This window comes from Fomitopsis serialis (assembly GCF_022376445.1).
Source record: "Fomitopsis serialis strain Sig1Antser10 chromosome Unknown B0H18scaffold_24, whole genome shotgun sequence".
Classification (NCBI taxonomy): domain Eukaryota; kingdom Fungi; phylum Basidiomycota; class Agaricomycetes; order Polyporales; family Fomitopsidaceae; genus Fomitopsis; species Fomitopsis serialis.
Genome location: NW_025954984.1, coordinates 19,117 through 41,979, shown reverse-complemented (window position 1 = coordinate 41,979; position 22,863 = coordinate 19,117). Strand labels below are relative to the sequence as shown.

The 22,863-nt window shown below is 55.2% G+C and overlaps 9 protein-coding genes across 9 annotated transcripts; 7 read left to right on the top strand and 2 right to left on the bottom strand.

The window, feature by feature from the left end:
- Positions 1-145: 145 nt before the first annotated feature.
- B0H18DRAFT_1117948 (uncharacterized protein) lies at positions 146-1,679 on the bottom strand (the record flags this gene model as incomplete). Its single annotated transcript, XM_048033685.1, has 4 exons — positions 146-185; positions 250-416; positions 470-707; positions 763-1,679. The coding sequence occupies 4 exons, from the start codon at positions 1,677-1,679 to the stop codon at positions 146-148; spliced, it is 1,362 nt and encodes a 453-aa protein (XP_047894671.1).
- Positions 1,680-2,522: 843 nt separating this feature from the next.
- B0H18DRAFT_1210256 (uncharacterized protein) lies at positions 2,523-5,197 on the top strand (the record flags this gene model as incomplete). Its single annotated transcript, XM_048036358.1, has 8 exons — positions 2,523-2,566; positions 2,614-2,755; positions 2,817-2,903; positions 2,983-3,215; positions 3,268-3,517; positions 3,573-3,751; positions 3,808-4,365; positions 4,562-5,197. The coding sequence occupies exons 3-8, from the start codon at positions 2,831-2,833 to the stop codon at positions 5,195-5,197; spliced, it is 1,929 nt and encodes a 642-aa protein (XP_047894670.1). The 5' UTR covers positions 2,523-2,566; positions 2,614-2,755; positions 2,817-2,830.
- A 2,579-nt stretch (positions 5,198-7,776) lies between these two features.
- B0H18DRAFT_1157467 (glycoside hydrolase superfamily) lies at positions 7,777-10,087 on the top strand (the record flags this gene model as incomplete). Its single annotated transcript, XM_048035787.1, has 13 exons — positions 7,777-7,884; positions 7,945-7,952; positions 8,007-8,085; positions 8,140-8,223; positions 8,291-8,535; positions 8,590-8,679; positions 8,732-8,785; positions 8,846-8,889; positions 8,944-9,004; positions 9,055-9,242; positions 9,298-9,494; positions 9,553-9,631; positions 9,681-10,087. The coding sequence occupies 13 exons, from the start codon at positions 7,777-7,779 to the stop codon at positions 9,869-9,871; spliced, it is 1,428 nt and encodes a 475-aa protein (XP_047894669.1). The 3' UTR covers positions 9,872-10,087.
- Positions 10,088-10,303: 216 nt separating this feature from the next.
- Positions 10,304-11,654, top strand: B0H18DRAFT_1117945 (Oxidoreductase, molybdopterin-binding domain-containing protein; the record flags this gene model as incomplete). The annotated part of the gene is made up of 6 exons (XM_048033684.1): positions 10,304-10,442; positions 10,495-10,625; positions 10,674-10,802; positions 10,880-10,957; positions 11,026-11,190; positions 11,244-11,654. The coding sequence occupies 6 exons, from the start codon at positions 10,304-10,306 to the stop codon at positions 11,652-11,654; spliced, it is 1,053 nt and encodes a 350-aa protein (XP_047894668.1).
- Positions 11,638-13,030, top strand: B0H18DRAFT_252473 (uncharacterized protein). The gene is made up of 5 exons (XM_048037287.1): positions 11,638-12,077; positions 12,138-12,254; positions 12,311-12,749; positions 12,809-12,945; positions 13,006-13,030. Exons 1-4 carry the CDS (start codon positions 11,759-11,761, stop codon positions 12,885-12,887), a joined length of 954 nt encoding a protein of 317 aa, XP_047894667.1. The 5' UTR covers positions 11,638-11,758; the 3' UTR covers positions 12,888-12,945; positions 13,006-13,030.
- Positions 13,031-15,168: 2,138 nt separating this feature from the next.
- Positions 15,169-16,322, top strand: B0H18DRAFT_1000497 (Oxidoreductase, molybdopterin-binding domain-containing protein). The gene is made up of 2 exons (XM_048028225.1): positions 15,169-15,638; positions 15,692-16,322. The coding sequence occupies exons 1-2, from the start codon at positions 15,474-15,476 to the stop codon at positions 15,887-15,889; spliced, it is 363 nt and encodes a 120-aa protein (XP_047894666.1). The 5' UTR covers positions 15,169-15,473; the 3' UTR covers positions 15,890-16,322.
- Positions 16,323-16,386: 64 nt separating this feature from the next.
- Positions 16,387-18,620, top strand: B0H18DRAFT_906836 (uncharacterized protein). The gene is made up of 2 exons (XM_048041508.1): positions 16,387-17,471; positions 17,526-18,620. Exons 1-2 carry the CDS (start codon positions 16,586-16,588, stop codon positions 18,134-18,136), a joined length of 1,497 nt encoding a protein of 498 aa, XP_047894665.1. The 5' UTR covers positions 16,387-16,585; the 3' UTR covers positions 18,137-18,620.
- A 462-nt stretch (positions 18,621-19,082) lies between these two features.
- Positions 19,083-19,551, bottom strand: B0H18DRAFT_874804 (uncharacterized protein; the record flags this gene model as incomplete). The annotated part of the gene is made up of 2 exons (XM_048040375.1): positions 19,083-19,258; positions 19,317-19,551. Coding segments are annotated over 2 exons (411 nt in total), but the record flags the coding sequence as incomplete, so codon positions are not given.
- Positions 19,552-21,949: 2,398 nt separating this feature from the next.
- On the top strand, positions 21,950-22,508 carry B0H18DRAFT_1117940 (uncharacterized protein; the record flags this gene model as incomplete). The annotated part of the gene is made up of 2 exons (XM_048033683.1): positions 21,950-22,082; positions 22,123-22,508. The coding sequence occupies 2 exons, from the start codon at positions 21,950-21,952 to the stop codon at positions 22,506-22,508; spliced, it is 519 nt and encodes a 172-aa protein (XP_047894663.1).
- Positions 22,509-22,863: the final 355 nt, after the last annotated feature.

The window sequence follows — 22,863 nt, the reverse complement described above, 5'->3', positions numbered from 1 at the left end:
ACAGGTCATACCGTTTCTGCAAAATCCGCCGTCAATGATCTTTAGCTCACCCGACTCCTTCGTACAACAATGGCAGCTTTACAAATGTGTCTATGAGCTAGGTATCATCTCCAATGCATATTAAACTCACGCAGTTAGCGCGGCCTCAAATAGCAGGTTCCTCGGAGTCTGCAGGCTTTGTTGGTCTACAGCCGTCAGATGTGAAAATGTTCAGAATTAGTACAAACTTGCGAGGATACATGCACGTACTCTGAGCCCTGCAGTAACCGTTCTTGCGCAGGTTTGATGATCTCGTTGAGAATAGTTGAGTAGATCCTCTGCGATCGCAACATCTGGAGTGGGTGGTCTTGTCTCTTGCATGCATCCTTGTGCTCCTTCCAATGTGCTTTCTGGCACGGCGCGCCGCAGTAATATATCTATACTGCCAGATGAACAAACATGGGATCGTACAATGACGAGGATCACGAACCTTTTGACACCCATGGCAGCGCTTCATCTTGAGCCCTGGACGCTCTATCGTCTTACATCCGGATGCCTCACATCTCTTCCATAGGGGCTGCCAAAACGGATCCAGCTTGGCAGCCCGTTCGATCTGGGAGACACTCCGAGTGTCTTGGCCGGATGCAATGTACTGGTCGACGTAAAGATTCCAGCCAAGGCTGAGTTTCTTGCCCAGGGATTTTGAGCCCAGCCAGTCTCCCTCAGGCCTGAAGATGTTTCATCTGTCAGACGAATACGGATTCTTCGGCATGGAGCACTGACATAGGCAGATAGTTCAATTCAGTCACCACATACCGGAAAGCCGGGTCAGCTTTCTCTTCGTTTTGGGTGTCGTTATACTCGACGGCCATCTCAACGAGCTCTGACGGAGTCTTCTTTCCCGTATCCGGCCATACGGTGTTCCTTGCCGTGCCCACAGAGGTAAAGGAGATGTAGGTCGTCGTATTCCCTTCCATCTTGCGCTGGGTGACAGCCATGCACCCCCGTTCTTGGTCCCATCTCTCGACCAATTCGGCTCTGCGTTTGCAGCAGTTTTCATATGTCTTCGTCGACCTGCAGATGCACGCAAATGTGGGAGGATATGGGTGGTCACCCGATCCGTGACATTCGGCGAGTGGCTTTCCCGACAAACAAGGGCATTTACGCGGTGGTCGCGTTATTGGTTCCATTCTCGATGGTAAAGTAGCAGCGAAACGCGCCGCCAGCTCCCTGCAAGCTGATACTCCGGCGGGATTGATTTCCCAAGTATCCAACTGTGGATCCGGGGCTTCCGAGAGGAATTCGAAGTAGTCAGAAGGGACTCCGTAGAGCCCAAACAGCTCGAGTAGTTCTACTTCGAGGGTCACCCAAGCGAGGCTGACAACGTGGTAGAGCAGATCCCCGTGAGGCGGAACTTTGATATCGGCGTGCTGCTCGACTAGAATCTTCGCTATGTGTCGCAACCGCGCGATGGTGGATATGGCGAGGCTTTCGTCCTCGGTGCCCTTGTGGCGCAGCTGTCGCTCTGCCAGTTCGAGTGAGAACCCAAACAACTCGTGCATGGCGCAGTACAGCGGTGTCTGCCCCTTGACGTCCCTACGGTTGACGTCGGCCCCAAGACGGATGCATTCGTATACGAACGGCACGTCATCGAGCCTGACGGCGAAGTGGAGGTATGTGCTCCCGCTCCCATCGGGCATGATCTGCGGGAGGGACTAATCGTTGTCGTTATGGCCGGCCCATGATTCGTCGATTGTCGTATCCGCGTCTCCTAGTGCGAGTACGTAGTGTCGTAGTATCAAGTGACGCATAGGGAACACTCTGGCATCCTTTTCGTCGCGCCCGAAGATGATCGACTGCTCAGAGTAAAAGTCTGGATCGACCTGGAGTTTGAGTTCGTCGAGCAGAGCCTGTGGCAAGCATACTGGTAAGTTTGTTTTCGGCAGAAGTGAAAGAGGAAGCCAATCAGTGTCAATCCCGGACAACCGCTGCTGAAAAGACATCGGAGGGCACAGATATTGGAAGACTCGAGCTCGCAGTGGTGGCGGTTCGAAAACAAGTGCAGAAGGACGGAAGTACTAGTAGTACTGGTACCAGATATGGATGACGGTGAGCGGCCGGCGGCCCGAGTGTTCCAGTGGCATCGCCTTGGTACGTAGAATGAGTCAGTCTCCTCGATCCAGTACCTTCACAACTTGCGCTACGGATCTCTTGCGCAGCGTTGGGTCAGCTTCAGCCAGAAAGATATACGACGTAAGTAGGGGTGTCCGTAAAGTCCGGGCTCGCAGCTTGCCGAATTTGGATCGCCGGAAGACGGTGATCCGACTCGCCGATCGCACCGGCGATCGAGTTGACGCTGATGATTGATCCCGTTTGGATCTCGTCCACCCGGAACCGGCCTGGAACCGGCGCTTAGTGAAGTATTCAACCTGGTAAGTTAACGTGTGGCGCGAAACGCCCGGCCCTAAGGTTGCCCTCCTCGAGTCCTCCACGCCTACTCGCTAATTCTCAGGCTCCTCGGCCTGCACAGGCAGTCTACATACGTTTCTTCGGCCCTGGACCTTCAATATTCGGGACATCTTGGCAGGTACTACCTCGGCCTCAGACTACCGGATGACTATACTTATGTGTCAGAACCACTACAGCAGCATTGCCGGTGACCACCGAGTGACTTCGATCAAGAGTCCGTAACTTGCAGCCCCCACCTCAGTGAATCCGGAGAGGCGCACGGCGAAGGAATCGGCCCCTTTGCCTTGCGTCACGGGAACAATACTAGGTGGGTGTATGCGCCCGAGTAACACTCCACCAAGTACCGTCTTATACAAGATCCACAACAGAAGACCCTGTAATAATGGACTCCGAAGACGAGCGAGACATCAAGCAGGAATTTGCAGACTTCGCTCGATGTAAAAGCTATGATCAACGTGAGTGGACCGTCTGTTGAGTGGATATTAGACGCACACCTCCCCCCTCTCGGACGCTGACACTCGTATGGAATCACAGCTTCCAATTGGATGAGATTGTACCAAGATGTCGAAGCACGTTTCAGACAGAGGGCTTATTCACTATTCATGCGCAATCCGAGTCGAGTGGATGCATCGCTGGGAGCGGATGCGAGGGATGTTATTGACTCTAACGACGAGGTCATCCGCAACTTGCCTGATCGTGTCCCGTGTATGTATGGCGATGTCTTGCGAATAAGACGGTTCTTCGATACCTTCATAGGATTCCACGAGGTATGTAGCTACATACCATATGTATGCTGTCATCCCACTGATCACTGCCTAGGGCGTTCTTGACCTCACCGGTCGCTGGGAGAAGCGTTACTCCTCATTATATGCGCGCATGCTCGTCTTTCTCGAGGATATCGATCGCCTTCGCCCACACATCGTCACCGTCGTAACAATACTCCCCTCCTATGATGGTAGTCAGATCGAGATGACGGATATCGAGATCTCACGTCCAGCAGTGGAAAGGGAGTTCAGAGCGAAATACAAGCTCAGTGGTCTGTTTGTCGAGGAGCTCCTACGCAAAGCCGGTCAGTTGCGATCTTAGCTGCCACCTGTCCTTCTTCTATTGAACGCGATATACAGACCAGGTCAACGCGTTGTTGACAGCTGGTTCGCAGCCGGTGTTCCAGCGCCTGCTGCTGCTTCAGCTCCCGGTCGAGATATTGTGTATCATCCTCCAATTGGCCGGATCCGGCGGCGCACGAATTCTGACCGCGACCTGCAAGACTATCTGGCGACTGGCTGCGCATTATGCATCTAATGTTCGTCTCCATGTATATGAACTGCAGACTGTACATGACATCTGTGAGGTTTCCAGGTCCGTACGTTAAGACTACGACTCGACCTTCCTCCCCAGGCACCATATGAATCGACCATAACAGTACGCATAACCGACGAGGCTTCCCTCGAGGCTCATGGCGGAGCTGCGCGGGGCCGCTTCATGGAAAACTGCGCGCTCCTCCTGTCCCGCCCAGATATTCTCAAGCGCATCCGTACTTTGACGATCGTCAACGAGTGGAACGAAGAGTGCCTGGAACTCATGGGCCTTCGCAGTGGATCTACCCGTTTCTTCAGGCCTGTGCGACAGAGTATAGGCGAACTCTTGCATGCCGCCACAGACACTAGCGACTTGCAGCTATATTCCTTCGAACTATCGAAGGCTATCTTTACTGCCATGGCGAAGATGACGCGACTCAGGACAGTTTATCTATTCGACTGTCCGCCTCGTTTCGACTTCAGCCTCGTCTCACTACCTCAAATCCTCTCTGTCGTGAACCTGGTCTTCGATTACATCGACTTCACCAACTCCAAAATTGTGATGGCAACTCGCGTGTTTCCAACGTTCGGACCCTCATCCTTCGTGCTGACCCTGTGTGTGGGTTGAACCTACCCGGCCACCCATTCTGGGCTATCCACAACCCACTCTTTACCGTCGAGCGTGTTCACGTTGAAGACCTTGCGCTGGAAGATCTACCTCGGCTCATAGGCTGTATGCACGGTGCCGGCGCCGGCGGGTCCCTGCGCCTCACGCACCTCAAGATATCACTGTGCCCTTATGATGCCCTTAGCAGGGGCATGTTATTGGAACTGATCGAGGTCCGAGTCTTCGTGGCGCACCTCTGCGGGTCTTGGTTCTGATCGGGCTTTACTTCGTCGGCGAAGAGCTTTTCCGCATGCTAGCAGATGCTACGCCCGATATATCTGCATTGACGCTGGTGTTCTCCAAGAATGCTCGACAGGACTGGAGTGTATCGAACAGGTGGCCTGGGACGACGTATCAATATGCATCCTACCTGGCGGCGCTTCCGCATCTCAAGTCTTTTACCTGGAACTTTGATCTCGAGCCTATGCCTGCGACCTTGCCCTGTGACTTGCCGCTTATGGAGGAACGCATGCGCAGGGGCACGTCCTACAAAGAAGACATTGCCGTTGACCAGCGGAGCTGGCGCCGCCAATACGATGGCGTCGAACTCTGGTGGGACGAATGGACGTGCTTAGCCAAGCTGTTCGCGGCGTACGTGCCGACGCTCGAGTCTCTCACGTTCCTCGCGCCCTGCGGGTCTCGCATCCAAGTCAAATATGGGATCTGTAGGGACTTGTACGGGATCGTCTGTATCGAGCCGCAAAGGGTCGAGACGTGCCTAGACCCCATGGACGAGACCAATCCGCCTGCTAGTTGTGGAACGGAACATCCTTGGTTGTATTGAGCGGGACGTCCGCTGCCGCAAGCTGTTCAACGGAGGTAAGCAACACTCGTGGACTCATACATCTGGCGTTGCTGGTGACAGATGTTACGGCGCCGTAGACTCGGACTACGTTAGGACGGACAGAACTTCATTAAGACGGACAAAACTTCCGGCGATGTCGATGGACTTATGTTGGAGCGGCACCATCGTATGTATCATAACAAGATCGTCTCTGAGTGCAAGAAGGATAGCGAGGGCCCGATTGTACCCCTGTAGCTGTTTCGCTCGCAAATAGATGTATTCTAGTGTATTAGTACTTGAGCCGGGTCTCCTTGGCTTGCTTCCACGCGACACTGTCATTGTAACTGATGTTCACTGCATGTATCGCACGACGACGTTCACAATGTATACGTACAGCATGCTTCGCATGCACAGTGTAGAGTATATCGGCCGGCGGCATCAAGCATGCCTAGGCACATGAGTCGCATGCGTCGCAGCCAGCAGCCCCGTGGCAAGAGAAACGCAATGTATCAGCGAGCCTCCAACGCGTAGACTTTCACCGGCTCTTACCGTGTGGACAGGGGCTGCACGTGGTAAATCACAATCCGCAGCAGCTGGCCCATTGGCGAGCGGTGGCATGCCACAAGTTTGGAACACGGCGGAGCACAGTCGCGGTGGTGAACACCATTGACTTCGAAGGCACCCAGTTGGGCCGTCTCCCAACGTCTCCCTAAAGTTCTAGACCACGATGGAGTCGACCGCGTGTTGCATATTGTAAATACGGCGGCGGCGGAGGCGCAGATGGTGCGAAAGAGGTGGAGCCGGAACGCGGAGTGTTTGCATGCTCTCCGCTAGGCAACGCCAGACGGCGAGACCAGTCAAGCATTTGTAACGCAGTCCATCCGCATCGCAATCATCGGTTGTGATTGACATAGCTTGACTTTGGTAATTGAATCAACCAACCACTGAGCCGGTCCTGGCACACGCACAGACGTCAAATGATACAGACAACTATGTCGTACGCTGCGCCGATGTCGGCTAAGGTGTGGTCCTGTAGTCCGGGTGAAGGAATTGTCACATTGAGCCCGACTGCGGCGCGAAGTGAGCATCGGATCAGCGCCGCATTGACAATGAAACGTACATGACTTAGGTTCAGTTACAAGGCGAGACGAACTTGGACGGTGTCTTCTGGAACGAATTGTGCTTGAGCTCTGTAGCTAAGTATCTAGACCCGCCAATATCGTAGGAAGGCGAGCCCTGCGAGACCGGCCGGTTGTCCTGTTGTTGAATGGCAGCGGCATCGTCATATGGCATGGAAAAATCTGGACAGATACATGTTACACGATACTCACCTGCATGGCCACTGCCAGCTAGACGCGTTCACTCATTCGCCCTGCCCATGTGGTTCAGAATCACCACTCTTTGAAGGCGATGAAGTGCACATGGCACCCTATCAACGAACAAGACGCACGACAGCTAGGTCGTCGAGTCTCAATCAGTTTTCCCCGTCTAGTTGACAGCGGAAGGCCGCTGGGAGGTTAAGTCGGTCAAGGTCGAGTCGAGTAGCAAATCACTGGCAAATAACTTTATGTAATAAGTTCGATCGCAAGAGGTCGATGGCGGATCTGCCGATTTGATCTGGAAGGCGACCGGATACGGGTGCATGGTATGAACGTTAGACGCCCACACGAGTTGCCATCTTGGACTCTTCTCTCATGTCTCTCATGGCGAGCCATCCGCCATCTGCCCTGCCCAAGCCTCCCGTGCCTCCCACGGCTCAGGTGCTTTCTGGTCTGTTCCCAGCACGCACGCTGCTTATCGCAGGAAATGCTAACCAAACGAGGCTTTGTCCGACCTCTTGAGCACCGCGAGGCTTCTACTATCTCAATGGATGCAGATCAGCCGCGATCAATGCAGAGTGCGAGCAAGCCAGCGCCGCTCCGAGTCTCCGCATGTAAGACATCGGAACGAAGGACAGCTTGCCAGGTCAATCGCCACCGGTGTCTGGGCGAATGGCTGCGAAACGTGCCACTGGCGAGGTATCACCAGGTAAGTAATTCACATCGACTCCAGCCCATCCATGAGTCTTATCGTGCAATTCTAGCAGTTGTTACTACCGATTGAATTGTCTGCAGAAGATGCGGATGCCGTTCCCCGATTATCTCTCGTTCCCAGTGTGTCCTCGGGACGCTGGAACGGAAGAAGCTGCCTCTAATGCCGCGAAGTGCCTTAATGCACACCTCACCCACGGTCCTCTCTGAAGTACCGAGGCTTATCATGAAGACAGGCTTCTGCCGGTATGCTAAGTATGCAAGTCTCAATCGTTGATACGCTGCTAGCTGATGAACTCCGCATGGTCGTCCGTTCCTGCAGAAGTCACCCCGAGCTCGCCGCTCGATAATCACCCCGCTTATGCTACACGCGGGCGCATTCCGCTCGAGAAACGCGTCCACGCGTCACCGTCGTGCTATTGTAGGTTTCTGTACAGGGGCTGCGCGCCGAAGCTCCTGGCCTGCCATGCAGTGCGCCTCCGGGGTGGTTTTAAAGGACACGCGTACTGCGTCCGTTTCCCTTACCCCTCCTCCCCCCGCTGTTTCAGCATGGTTCTCAGCCGGTCTTCGTCTGTAGCCTTTTGGCTTGGCTTGTCGGGTCTCGTGGGTGACCTTACCGTGGTCTCTGCGGCGTTCTCGAACAGTGCTACAGACAACGTGAGTACAGAGAAGTTTCGGGGTTGTGATGCACAAAGCTGATGCTACTTCACCTTGCAGCTCGCTGTGTAAGGGTGCACAGACCGTTCCACTCATTCCAGCTGACACTGTCATGGCCGCAGTTACTGGGGCCAGGACTCATACGGGGCTTCAGGTGGTAGCAGTTCCGGCTACCAGCAGAACATCTCGTACTATTGCCAGGTAAACGTCACTTGATCTCCCTCCGTACCTACATAGAACTGAGGCCGTCTTCAGGATGATGTGATCGACGCCATTCCTATGGCGTTCCTGAACGTCTTCTTTGGCGAAGGAGGCGAGCCCTCCCTCGACCTGGCGAACGTCAGTAACTTTTCACACGACCCTGTCAATATCTCGTGATCTCAACATTTTCCATTCTATCCGCCAGACTTGCAGCACCGCCAATGACCCCGTGTTCGAGGGTACTCAGCTGCCGGAATGCCAATTCCTGGCGTCTGGCATCGAGACGTGCCAGAGCGCAGGCAAGATCGTGACAATGAGTTTAGGAGGTGCAACTGGATCTGCGAGTTTCAGTAACTCGAGCCAGGCGCAAGAGTTCGCTCAAACTATCTGGGACCTCCTTCTTGGAGGGTCCAGCAGCACCCGCCCTTTCGGCAACGCTGTCCTTGACGGGTGGGTCCCTTGGATGCAGAAAATGCTCGGAAGACTGACATCTTTTGGCCGCAGAATTGACCTTGACATCGAAGGTGGTTCGTCCGATTACTTCACTGACTTCGTCTCGGCCCTCCGCTCTTTAATGAACTCTGGCTCGAAGACGTAGGCTTATTGTTGTCATTGAGGAATTGCAGGCAGCTGACGACTGTGTTAGGTACTACCTCACTGCTGCACCGCAGTGCCCATTCCCGGACGCATATCTCGGCAGGTCAGTACCGCATAGACCTATTCGTCACATCCGTTCAACGCGCTCACCGCCTATACACAGCGTTATCAACGCAGAGTCCTTTGATGCAATCTACGTGCAGTTCTGTGAGTACCGCACGCCTCCATAACCGCATGATGGCATTCTCAAACGTCCAACAGATAACAACTACTGTGGATTGACCAACTACGATAATTCAAACGACTGGGACTTCGGCACTTGGTGAGGAGCACGCGGCCCATGATCATCTGGCTCTTCTAACGCCGATGCAGGGACAACTGGGCCAAGAACACTTCTCCGAACCCGAACGTCAAGGTGTACATCGGAGCGCCTGCCTCGTCCTCGGCAGCTGGTTCTGGTTACGTTGACGCGGCGACCCTGGGAGCGATCGCCCAAGCGACGCGCCAGCAGTACTCCTCTTTCGGGGGTGTCATGCTCTGGGACGCCTCGCAGGCATACGGTCAGCAATTCTCATGGCTGGGAAGACACGCGCTAACTGAGACTACCGTGTGCAGCGAACAACCGCTATGATGCTGCCATTAAGGGCTACCTCACCGGCAGCAGCGTCACTACTGTCACTCCGAGCAGCACTTCCACGACGACAGCGGCTCCCACGACGTCTTCGGCGACCACTACATCTGCCCCTGCCACCACCACCACTGCTCAAGCGGGCGACTGCGCGGGAGTCGGGACGTGGGTGGCGAATGTCGCGGTACGTTCACGTCGTATATTTGGCTCGGTTGAGTCTGACGGAGATATTGCGTCTTCAGTACACGGGCGGCGATCAGGTCATCTACAACGGCGAGCTTTGGACGGCGAAGTGGTGGAGCTACGGCGACACCCCGGGTGGTGAGCCTCGCGTTTCCGTCTCAACACTGCCCGACGCTGACGATCCTAGGAGACGCTGGCGACTGGACCGACGACGGCGCCTGCTCATCCACGAACGGCAAGGTCCAGTACCAGAGCAAGGAGGCTCCTCTGACCGCCAGCCCGAAGGCGGGCACCGTGCCCAACCTCTCCTTATCCGCAGCCATCGCGGCCAAGACGGCCGACGTCACTCGGCGAAACTCCCGCTTCTTCCAGCTCTGAGATCCCAACCCCGGATTATGATGATTGGGGCTCTGCATACTTCACTTCCTTACATCGCACACGACGCACTCACGGTATCTATTCCCACTCGTCTATCTCTGTCCGTCTTGCTGCATTCGCACTTCGGGGGCGTTTGACACCCCCCTTCGCTGCTCTCGCATGTCTCCTTAGTTAGCTATCCATGGGCTTGTACTGGCTGTATCCATTACTTGAATCAACGATCGAACTGTTACTCCCATATTGGGGATGCTGCTCGTTCTCAGCCGCATCCGTCCCGTTGGCTCGGCTATGACGTGGGTCTCCACGGCCAAACAACTGGTGAGGATGCAGATGTCCCACAGAGATGCTCTCACGACTTCATGCATTCAGCTTGCCCAAACATAACTCGCAACAATATCACAGCAGACGCTTTCATCGTCTGTTCGAGTAATCATGGACTTCTCGCGGGAGCCTGAGCACTCCGACAAACTACATGTATTAGGCGTTCAGCCGTGGAACGCCGAGCCAGACATTGCAGAGCTAGTCCGACACCCATACACACCAGAGCAGCTCGTATATAGCCGAAATCATTGTACGTCGCCTTATTGAGATTGGAATAGCCCGTTCCCATGCAAGCGTACTAGGTCCGATCCGGGCTTTGGATGCGGCCACATTCAGCGTCAAAGTCAACGGTCTCGTCAAGCACGAGCGAGCATTCACATTGGACGACCTGAAGAGAGAGTTCCAGCGCAAGGAGGTAGTCGCCGCGCTGCAAGTGTGTCCCCACCCCAAGTCCTGAGACTCCGGTACTGAATAGGATCAGTGCGCAGGCAACAGACGGAAGACGATGCAGGAACGCGACCACAAGGAAGTCGAAGGCCTGCTCTGGGGCGAAGGCACGATCGCGAATTGCAAGTGGGCCGGCGTGAGCATGCGCGAGCTTCTCGAGCGGGTGGGGCCCCGGTGGTTGCGGATGACCGCATTCGCCTCCTGCACGTCTGCTTCGCGTCCCACGTCGTGCCGTGCCAGAACGACGACTGGTTCGGCGGGTCCATCCCGCTGGAGAAGGCGCTCGACGAAGACGGGGACGTGCTGCTGGCGTACGAGGTGAGCTCGCTGGGATAAGCTTAAGGTTGGCGCTGGGCACGGTTGGTTGACGCATCCGTTGCGCGCAGATGAACGACCGTCCGCTGTCACCAGACCATGGCTTCCCGTTCCGTGTGGTCGTGCCCGGATACACGGGCGCACGCTGGGTGAAGTGGGTGGACGAGATCACTGTTGCTGAACGCGACTCGGAGAACTTCTACCAGAAGAAGGACTACAAGGTGCTTCCGACGAAGGTGTGGAGCCCGTGTCTGCGCAGCTGGGCAACGGGGTTGACGGCGTTGAGCAGGTACAGACACACGAGATGGCGGACAAGGAGGACTGGTGGTCCAAGGTCCCCGCACTTCAAGCCAATCCACTCAACTCGGCAGTGGCTTCCGTGAGAGTGGTGCCGCCAGGTAGGCTCGAAGTCAAAGGTTACGCAGTGCGGGGTCCTACCGGCCAGGTGAGCAAGGTGGAGGTGAGCGTTGATGAGGACGACACCTGGCAGCCGGCGACGAGCACCTATCAGGAGGGCCGGTGGAGTTGGACGCTGTGGGAGGCAACCTTGGACGTGCCGCATGCTCGCAGAGGGAAAGAGGGCAAAGTCTGGTGCCGAGCGGTAGATGTGGCAGGGACAATGCAGCAGCCCGACACGGACTGGAACTTGCGTGGAGTGGCATACGATGCCGTTGGAGAGAAGACATTGCACGTTTGGTAGACACAGCCCAGTTTGCTAGCGACAATGTGAAGAGTGCGTGGCGCTGGCAGAGGAGGAGGAAGAGGAGGAGGAGGGGATTCACGTATTGTATCTCATGTCCCTCGATGCCAACTTGCACCAAAGAGGGCCAAACAAGATGCTCGTCGCGCGTAGTCGCACGCATGCAACAACCATTGTGCCAGCAAACGACTGTACTTAACTTCCACGTCATGAAGCTGAGTCACTCTGAGATCACGGAGCTCACTGCGCTCCTATCCTCTATTCAGGATCCGAATCCCAGTATAGCCTCGCTGCTGAGGAGACTGTCAACGCAACGGGACAACTCGAATGATACAGATTGCAACGCTGTCCAGAGTATTGGGGTTGCAAGTCAAGAGGCCGTGCATACTGCACACGGTATTGAGAATCAAATCTCACACGTTGGTAAGCAGAGCTTGTTCTCTACGCGACATGCTATAGAATCTGACTCGCGATCGCCTAAAGTTCAAGTTGACGAATCTACCAGTAGCGTTCATGCGTCCGTCAGCGGCAGTGGACATACTCAAATCGAGCAACTTATTGTCGGGAACCAGCCTTCGTACAGTGTCACAACAGTACCAGGTGAAAGCGGCCTCTACATGCAACCTCAAATGGTCTCATTCTTGATGGAATTTCAGATCCTGGGCGCCACACGACTGGACCAATTCGCCCTCCTAGGTCCCGTCGTAAACTGGTTTCGGCGCTGTACGACCGCACGTCAGGGCCCACAGAGAATGGTCAGCAGAATCAGGTAGCACAATTCCCACTTGGGCCCTGTATACAGTGGGTTGCCAGCGAGAAACAACCGCACACGGCGTGGGACATGGCGTCGAAACCGTACGAAGTTGCGAGTACTCCAGTGGTGAATTTCTTCAACACCCTCACTGCGTGCAACGTCAAGGATGATGTTGCACGCAGCGCACGATTGACTTTGTTGCCGTTTCAAGCGTCGCACGGAGAGCGGAGCGAGACGCTCTCTCAGCTGGCACAACGATGCACGGAGATGGATCACAAGCAGGGACTCTTTGACTTCCGTCTTATGATCGCTCTCATTAGGTTCGCCTTCGAGTGTGCAAGGTAGATCAGTTTCTTCAATCTGCGCCTAAACCATGTACTTTACCAGTCTGCACATCCAGTTTGTCGGGCTGGACAGACGTCAATATTTCAGCTTTGTGGCGTGAACAACTATCAATTCAGGCTAAGCCGCCCAGCTAACGCACCGTGCAGTCTTGGTACTCGAAAGGTAGCAAGCTTGCGGCGGTTGCGGCGGGAGGTAAGATTCCTGCGTTGGTTTTTCAGTTTGTAGTATCATATTCACAAAATTGTGTTCAAGGGTCTATCTATTTACTTCTATGGATGGCGCACACAAACTTGCGTGTGCCGGTCATTGAAGCAGACGGCAATGTAGCTGCAGACCTAGCAAACATACTACGCAACCCAGATGCAGGTGAGTTTCTAACATCTTAGCTCACGCACTCAATAACTCACACACACAACACAGAGAGCTCGGTTGGACGTCTCGTCCAACAGACAATCATTCCCACCATTATTTTTCTGCGCAAACAGTGTCCTATCCAAATGGGTGATTTGTTCACAGCAGATACACTCTCGGCACTGGGGCTCTCTGCTAGCACCCTATTCAGCGATCTCAACAGTTCTGATCGTCTGTTCACTGCGCTTCCCTCGATGTGAGCAAGACAGTATGAAAAGGTCTATCGCACGAACTGACTATTGAAACAGCAGCAAATTCTCACTCATCCTGCGCAATCCATTTCTGTGGACAATGTTCAACCCTAGCCAGAACGTGGAGATGCATTTGCCCCTCAAACCGTTGTCTCATGTATCACCCGCTACTGGTCTCGACCGCTTGACACCGCCTCCACCAGCTTCGTCAGGATTGCCAGCATTCTCATACACACACTCTGACTCTAATGTTCCTACTCATTCTGCTACACTTGTCCCTTCAAAATACGACCCAGAGCAACCCCACAACCGATGGTTTGAGCCTCCCAGGAGCCGAGAGAAAAACTCACGATGGACAGAGTATCAACGGGCGTCGGCCAGCGAAGCCGTCAAACCTTCAAGCCTGGAGGAGCTGAAATCACACGTAAGTCGCAGCCGATGTATTAGTACGCAGTAAAATGATACAACAGTATCACAATTTGTAGCTACAGACGATGTACGTGGATGGTATACGCCCAACAAGCAGTGGATACATACGGCTCGACCCAAATCTGTTCAAGTAAGAGACACAGTCATTGAACTGTGTTGAGCGTCTGACGTTCGTTCCGACAGGGACGTACTTACTGTACAATCCGTACAGTCAGGCCTAGTTGCGAGCATATGCACGTCAATGCCGCCAAGCATGCGAGACGATCTGATGGATCGTCTCGCTGCTTGCTTCGAGCCTGATGCCTTGAAGGCCATTGACACGGTTCAAGACGGTGGTGAGCATGTATTTCAGGCAGTACACCTTTCCTGGTACAACAGGCATAGCACTACGGTATGTACACTCTCCGAGTCTGTAATGATTATTTGATCCCCAATAACACTCCACGCTAATTCGTAGGGACACAACTCTCCCATGAGCCCGCTGCCCATGACCATGAAGAGGACCGGCATCAAGACGAATTGTCATCCATCTAAGGACATGACAAACTCGGTCAACCATCCGATCTACCAGTCCGTGAAGAACACACTAGGCCCTGTCTTCGATTGGTTGGATGCACAGGTGAGTATATCTATTTGATTGTGTCGATTGAGGTTGGATTGAAAAGCTCACGAATCCGTGTCCAAGCTGAGGCAGATGATGCCAGAGAAATACGAACACCTCGACGCATACGCTCGCATATTACCTGGCAACAAAATGGCAGTCTCTGCACCATTCCTCGGACTGGTAATTAATATCAACATCTTCACCGCCGCGCACCGAGATAGCCAGGGCGACAGCGTTTGCGTAGTCCTCGCAATCGGTGACTTCGAAGGCGGCGAATTGGTGCTGTATGAACCGGGTCTGGTCATACCTCTTCGCAACGGCGACTTCGTAATATACCCTTCGCACAACTTCACATGTTTCGACTTACACTTCAAGGGTCGCCGGGCTTCTATTGAATTGCACACGGACAGGGAAATGATTAAGTGGTTGGAGGAGCGCAGTGGGTGCCACTAACTCCTCTTTTCTTTGATGTACCTACGTAGCTTCCTTCACAAGTAGCCTCTTAACTGAGTCGATTTGGCAAATATCATGAGCGCTTCCTGTAGGTTTTCAATAGCACTTGGGCTCTGAAGTTGAAGATCTGAACATTAGGAGTACATATACACCAAAGTAGAAGGATGTCAGTAGAAGTCGCTCAAATGCTCGTCAGTTTCCTCCGCATTACACTGGCGTGCGACGGTCATGTATTGGGGCCCGCCGTACATTCCCCAGACTGTACACCGAACTGCGCGCACGGCACTCTCAATTCCCTAACGTTCTGGATTCGTTGCGTCCAGCTCAGTCTGCCGCGCATCCGGTGGTGGTGGTGGTTCAAATGCTCATTCAATCATAGATCTAGCTCTGGTATCTACGAGTTTGCCTACTCCTACTACGTTGTACGTCGCTCGTCGCTCGCTCTGTCCTCTGCGTCGCTCTGTCCGATGATTGCGGCCGACCACATTTCGCCTCCTGCACGTCTGCTTCGCGTCCCACGGATCCATCCCGCTGGAGAAGGCGCTCGACGAAGACGGGGCGTACGAGGTCAGCTTGCGCGTTAGCGCTGGGCATGGCTAGTTGACCCGGTAAAACGCATACGGTGTGCGCAGATGAACGACCACCCACTATCACCAGATCATGGCTTTCCGTTCCGTGTGGTCGTGCCCGGATACACGGGCGCACGCTGGGTGAAGTGGGTGGACGAGATCACTGTTGCTGAACGCGACTCGGAGAACTTTTACCAGAGGAAGGACTACAAGGTGCTTCCGACGAAGGTGTGGAGTCCGTGTCTGCGCAGCTGGGCAACGGGGTTGACGGCGTTGAGCAGGTACAGACACACGAGATGGCGGACAAGGAGGACTGGTGGTCCAAGGTCCCCGCACTTCAAGCCAATCCGCTCAACTCGGCGGTTGCCTCCGTGAGAGTGGTGCCGCCAGATAGGCTCGAAGTCAGAGGTTACGCAGTGCGGGGTCCTATCGGCCAGGTGAGCAGAGTAGAGGCGAGCGTTGATGAGGGCGACACCTAGCAGCCTGCGACCAGGAGGGCCGGTGGAGTTGGACGCTGTGGGAGGCGACCTTGGACGTGCCGCATGCTCACAGAGGGAAAGAGGGCAAGGTGTGGTGCCGAGCGGTAGATGTGGCAGGGACAAGGCAGCAGCCCGACACGGACTGGAACTTGCGCGGGGTGGCATACTCCGGCGTTGGAGAGAAGGCGTTGGATGTTTAGTTGTTGCCGTCTAGTATGCTGGCGACAATATAAAGAGCGTTGTAGCAGACGTACCTCATGTCCCTGCCACTTGCCGCCTCAAGGCCTCACGTCTCGTCGAGACAATGCTCTCTGTCCAAGACTTGCCCACTGGGCAGTCTGTGACTCCCACAACGTGTCTGTAGCGCGGGTGGAACCTTGATGTTGGCCGTCGAGAGAGATGGGGAGGAGAGAGGCAGAAAACGCCCGAAATGTGCGTCTCTGAGTGGCGCTGCTGCCCACGCTGCAGCAGCAAGGCAGCGGGCTCGAGGTTGGCTCACGCCGCTCTCCCCGCAATCTCCCACTCCGCGCAGATAATCGTGTGCGCCCAAAAGACTGGATAGCGTTCTGAGGACCACAGACCGGTTCTCGACGCTCATAGCAGCGGCCAGAATAAACCTTACCCGTCGATGACCCGCTTCGTCGGTGTATGCCTCGTTGCAAACCCCGCCACGGATGAAGATACCGCTCATCGCTGATGAACTCGCTTTGGACCCTGCTCGATTGGATCTTGCCCTCAGTACGATTATCTGACGATCTGGAGGACCGCTACCTCACCGACGACGGTTACTCCGTGGCCTCGACACTCACAGCACCCAGAATACGTGGCCAATACTCGCACGAACTGCGGCGCGACTGGACGCGGGAGCGCGACCGCGACCGCGAGCGAGAGCTGGATCGCGAACGCGCACGCATCGCCATCGAGGACAGGGAGAAGGAGCGACAGCGCGCACAGCTCCTCGAACGCGAGAATGCCGCCCTCCAGCAGCGCGTCGCCGCCCTCGAGCGCGACCTCCAGTCCGCCCGCCAGTCTCTCGCCACCTTCTCTGTCCTCTCCTCCCCACTCCCACCCGCCAATACCCTCAGCGCCACCCCCCGAATGTACCGCACGCCTTCGCCCAACCCTGTCGATCTACGCACGTCCTACGATTCTCTCTTGTCGTCGTACAAGACGGCCCACCGCGCACTGCAAGAACGCACGGAGGAGGTCGCGAGCCTGAAGACCTTCCTCAGCAAGACAGACGAGTGGTCCGGCGCACAGCTTCTCCAGGCCCTGCGCGACCTGAACGCAGAGATCGTCCAGCTCGCCGCGTCTGTGGCGGAAGAGTTTGCTTCAGCACTCGACCGCCGCGTCGACCTCGTCCGACAATCAGACCGCGAGCTCCTCAACAGCGCGATTGGCCCTGCCATGACGAACCTGCTCGTCACGCGCGACCACTCCGGCGACCCAACGCTCGTGCAGTTTGCCATCCAGGCATGGGAGGTGTTCTGCGTTGGTCGCATCATGAACGCCTTCTGCTTTGGTCTTCCTGCCGACGTCGACCAGTTCCTTGGGGGCCTGTTCGAGCAGATGAACCGTACCGGTCAGTCTACCGGGTTCCCCTTTCCTCTGTCTCACACTAATGCGTGCACCACAGAACCACAAGCTACTGCTTCACGTTGGCGTGCCCTCACCTACAACCATTCGCGCCGTCACCTCCCATTACGACCCGACGCGCCATCCGGCTCGCCCCCCGCCACCTTCCTCCAACTCAACGACACCAACCTCCGCGGGCTCCTCGCCGTCCTCGCGCTCTCGGGGTGCACCGACAGCCGCGGGGTGCACCGCGACCCGCTTCGTTCGCGCTTCGGCGCCGGCCTCGCGCGGATCTGCGAGCGCGCGGAGCACATCGCCGGCGCGGTCAGGGAGGGCGTGATGAGCAGCGTGTTCGAGGTGAGCTGGGTGAATGCGGGGAACGTGGGCAGGCGGGACGAGCGGTGGTTCGACTGGGCGACGATGGAGAACGTGTATGCGGGCCATGGCTCGGAGCGCAGCAAGGTCCTGTGCACCGTCGAGTTCGGCCTGGCGTGTGTTAGGCACGGATCCTGGCCGGACGGGGACGGTGCGGCATCGAAGACAAGTGGGACCACGTCGGGCAGCGTTAACGGCAACGGCGTTGCGGCGAACGGCGGGGCTGAGGGCTTGCTGGCCCGCAGTGTGCTCTTGAAACCGAAGGTGCTCTTGGAGTCGGTTATGGACATACTGTGATTATTTCATGGTGCGTCTAGCACTTCTGGCTGCGGAGGTGCAGCTGGTCGAGTCGCGAACTGCAGTACATACATCTGGTCCCCCATGAAGCGCAGTACTTATACGCCGTGAAACGCTGTCGCGAACATCCCAATCTCAACGCCGAACGAGCGCCCACGATACGGTACTCAACCAAAATACCTCCCGAGATACCTCTGATATCTCCCTCTCCCTGTGTTCCCTGCCCACGGTCTCCGGAAAATGACCTGTCTGACGATGCGACGATACACGCGGTTTACTTATATTGTGCTCCTGCTATGTGCTGCTGTTTATGTTACCGTACGCCTGTATCTAATGTGTACTATACTGTTGTCGAACACAGTTGTACAAGACTGTCTTTTTCAGTGTTCGACGTTCAGCATTGCAACATGGAGGCTGTGTGTATCTCTCTGACATAACATGGTAGTACCGCTGGATTCATGGATATTGTGCCATTGTTGCGCATATAGTATCGTACTGATGTCGTACCATCGATCAGCTGAAGTCAGGCTATGATGTAATTTCCTACCCGCTGAGCGACATTCATGTACAGAGGGTCATACGAGTCGCTACGACGCCGGCACTACACGGATCTGGAGACCTGTTTAGAGGAAAGAAGAAACGGAAGCTCTCAAACGCCACAGAATCCAAGCGACTAGAGCGCATACGATCCCTGCAGTGCCGAGGACGATGGGATAGGTGGTATGGGTGACATGGTGACCTTCAGATTTCGCCACTTGCCAGTCCTGCATAACGTCTAGCACCATGCGCACGTGTCTGGGCGCCAGCTTAGGGACCTCCGAGTTGGATGGCGAGATGGACTCCGATTCAGACGATATTCCGCCCCTCCATTCAGCACATGCAATGGACTTCGCCGTGCCGACAATATTCTTGATCTGTAGAAAGTGGCAGTCAGCGATTACCCTAGTCAACTAATGAACTCACGAACCTGGCGTCCGTTCAATGGAATCTGGGCAAGACGATGAAGATCGCGTTCGCTGATGTCTTCCTTGGTGATGCCGGCCTTAGAGAGGAAGGTTGTCCAGACAGCTCTACGAGACACGAAGTCCAAGTCCGGATACTTCACGCAGAAGTGGATACGACCTGCACGATTCACCTGTCAGTGACACGAAGCAGTACGTGCCCAGGTTAGCAGACGTACTTTCGAAGGCGGAATCAATCTGCTGGATCAGGTTCGTAGTGAAGATGAGGATGCCGGGATGGTACTCGACTTGTCTGAGAAAGATCGAAACTAGGGCATTCCTTGATATGTCGACCTTATCTCTTTCCTGTAGGAACACGTCCGCCTCGTCCACGAGCACGACTGCGTCCCAGCGCTGCCCAAGTCGGAGGATTCGCCTCAAGCGGCTATCGGTTAACTGAGGGCTAGCGCCAAGTCAGGCTCCTCCCCATCCGCCTTCGGGGGGTAGAGGGGACGAAATTTCGAGACCGCAAACTGTGCTTTGTGTCCCTATCCTCATCCGCCACACCTCAGCCACATCCCATCAAAAACTTCTATCCCCGCCCGATCCTGAATCTCCGTAATCTTATTCCCCTCTACCCCCCTCTGGCGGCTGGCACAAAACATATACAAACACCGGGAGCCCGGTGATGGCGTCCCCCATATGGTAGCCCCATCAGCTGATGAATGTTTTCTCGCCGGTCAATCAATGAGTATTTTTGAATTTTCGTAGCGAGCACGTGCGACAGTGCAACGCGCCTGCGGCGGAAAGGTATCATCCTGGTATGTACCAGTGGCCGGTGAGCGGGAGGGGACGTCTGCTTTTGGTCCAGTCTGCGGTCTTTGACAAACCCGCGCATGTTGTTAGTGCTTGATACCTATACTGGTTCGAATGTGTTCAACATTGCGAAATGATAATCATTGCTTGTGAGGAATCCGGCTCGTCGGCGCGTTGGCGCGGGTGGGCGTAGCGTCGGCGAGGTCGGAAACACACGGGAAGTCGATAGTTGGACGCGGACACAGGTGAGTAGGCAACGTCCTCGTATGGAAGCTTGGGCCTTTGCCCGTCGTAGGTACTGTATTTATACATGAGTGAACGTAGACCGAATCGAGCGAACCAGGCATATGATGTAAGCGAGAAGAGTCAGAGAACAAAGGATGAGTGGCAAGCTGTGGCACAGGTCGCCACTCCGATGCCACTCCGAGCATAGCATGTACCAATTAGGAATAGGTCTAGAACGAGTCTATGGTGAGTCAGGAAAGAGAACGGAAAAGGAAAAGGAAAGAAAACAATATATCTATTCGGACGAGCGTCGGGCGCTCGTGCGATGTATCCCGGCGCTTACGCATCCCTTACAGCTCATGTTATGTTAAACGTGGGACTTTGGAAGGATCTTTCATTGCTACTAGTATCTACAGCCTGTTTCGTCTGCATGAGTCAGACACATACATTCAATTCATATGCCAATATGCGCAACTCTGTCATGGATCATCATCAGCAAGGCCCCTCGAGTCTGATGAGTATTCTAGTAGTAATGTCACGGACGAGATTGCTCTCTGCTGTTCTCGTCCCCATCAACCTCGACTCTCACACTTCGCATGCGACGCAGAATCCTGGATGCATTTCGTCCCTTCGCTTGAGCATACTTGGCGGGTCATGATGACCGAACGCGCGACCCTCCGCACACTGACTGTTGTCCGCCCTGCTATCAGCACGCCGGTGGCCACATTCTGTTCTGCACAGGCACTTGTCTGATCAATTACACATATCTTCCACGCGAGTATGCGTGCTCTGTCTCGGCGTACATGATCAGGCCCTACAACACGCACAAGGGGATGTTCTACGACTCAGGCTCCGAGTCCTCGCATGAGTGAGATGTCGTCGAAGATGCCCCGCATGTCTGTAGCGGACATCCGCCTTCCCTGTTGAACATTGAGCATCCGGGAAAGACATACCAGAGCGAACGTTCACACGTCCTCCCTGCGCAAAGTGCACAGGCCGACACGCAACGATTGCATTCATAACGAACATATTGATGCCGTTCATTTTGGGCTTTCAATATTGGCCGGGCCCGTCGAGGACGCCTAGCACAGCGAGAGATCTACATACACGCACTCGAGGTTGAGAGGGGCCTGCAGCCGCGGGGTGTCCCCAGGGAAGCCATTCGTCAGCTCGCCGACTCGGTGGAAGCTGTCGCACCTGATAGCATGTTGTATTAACGTAGCTCAAGAAGACCTGTGTGCTCGTCTTTCGTTGCTCCGGACATTGCACATTGCATAGACCCAGCCTGAGGTGGATAGGTATGTACCGACTGTCCTGAGTACGTAGTCGTAAGAGCCGGAGACTGCAGAGCAAGATCAGCAAGCATCAGAGTGCGCAGCGGGAGGCGCAGGACCTCCTTGAGCACGCCCAGAGCGAGATCCGGGTGGCCCTGCGTGCAGGGCTCGAGCGACGCTGCGTCAGTGGCGTCGACACCGATATCCGCACAGGCTAACACGCTGGATGAGGAAATGCCCAGCGCGAACAACATGCGCACCCTCAAGATGTCCGTCGCAGGGCGCACACATTGCCGCGGCCGACGCCATCGAGCGCATCGTGCGCGAACGGGCATTGGCGAAGCGAGATGGCGAGAGGACAGGGCTCACGAGACGGCGAGGCTAGAGGCCAATGAGACGGAGGACGTACGAGACAAGAGGCCGCAGTGACGGCGGGTGCACGGCGAGGCAAGACAACACACAAAACAGCGAGATGTCAGGCACGGTGAACGTGAGACGGGATGCATGCGAGACAGAGAGTTGAGAGGGGAGCCCATTCAGCTGTCTCATGGATGACCATGGTACAGCCGACGTGCAGTCTCGTGGAATGGGATGGGATGGGCCGACCTCGGCCGACCACAACCGTCTCATGGAAGGTGATTGAGTCGGCCGAGCACAAGGCGGGCAAGGCGGCACAAGGCGGGCAAGGCGGTGCGTGGGATGATTGGCTGACCCAGACATTCTCGCCCAGCCGACCATTCTGTCTCACCCAAGATGATGCACTATCCGACTGTCGGCTGCAAAGCTTTTGCAGCCGACCACCGTCTTGATCCAGCCGACCTTCTTGTCTCGCCCAAGACGATGCACTATCCGACTGTCGGCTGCAAAGCTTTTGCAGCCGACCACCATCTTGATCCAGCCGACCTTCTTGTCTCGCCCAAGACGATGCACTATCCGACCGTCGGCTGCAAAGCTTTTGCAGCCGACCACCATCTTGATCCAGCCGACCTTCTTGTCTCGCCCAAGACGATGCACTATCCGACTCTCGGCTGGAGAAAATCTGTAGCTGACCACAGTCTGGATTCAGCCGACTGTCTTGTCTCACCCAAGACAATGCATGAGCCGAGCATCAGCTGAGGTATCTTTCCTGGCCGATATCCGTCTTGACTCAGCCAACCTTCTTGGACCTTCTTGACCTTCTTGACCTTCTTACTCACTAAGACCTTTTTGACCCAAGGTAACTAATGGTTGGCTCATCTTCGTCAATACCAACGTGTTAAGGAGGTATCTAGGCGGGCAAATGCCAATGATGTTTCAAGGCGGAAAGTGTCAAGGAGGATGTCAAGATGGCGAGCATATTGAAGAAGCCTTCTTGGAGGTATCAAGACGGACAATGTCAAGACGGACATTTTAAGACGGACATGTTAAGACGGACATGTTAAGACGGACATGTTAAGACGGACATGTTAAGACAGACATGTCAAGACGGACA

Coding starts and splice junctions, on each gene's coding strand:
- B0H18DRAFT_252473 (XM_048037287.1), top strand. CDS start 11,759: ATGCCAACTTGCACCAAAGAGGGCCAAACAAGATGCTCGTCGCGCGTA. Junction 12,078..12,137: donor GAATCAAATCTCACACGTTG/GTAAGCAGAGCT, acceptor GATCGCCTAAAG/TTCAAGTTGACGAATCTACC. Junction 12,750..12,808: donor TTCGCCTTCGAGTGTGCAAG/GTAGATCAGTTT, acceptor CTGCACATCCAG/TTTGTCGGGCTGGACAGACG.
- B0H18DRAFT_906836 (XM_048041508.1), top strand. CDS start 16,586: ATGAACTCGCTTTGGACCCTGCTCGATTGGATCTTGCCCTCAGTACGA. Junction 17,472..17,525: donor CGAGCAGATGAACCGTACCG/GTCAGTCTACCG, acceptor CGTGCACCACAG/AACCACAAGCTACTGCTTCA.
- B0H18DRAFT_1000497 (XM_048028225.1), top strand. CDS start 15,474: ATGAACGACCACCCACTATCACCAGATCATGGCTTTCCGTTCCGTGTG. Junction 15,639..15,691: donor ACAAGGTGCTTCCGACGAAG/GTGTGGAGTCCG, acceptor GGCGTTGAGCAG/GTACAGACACACGAGATGGC.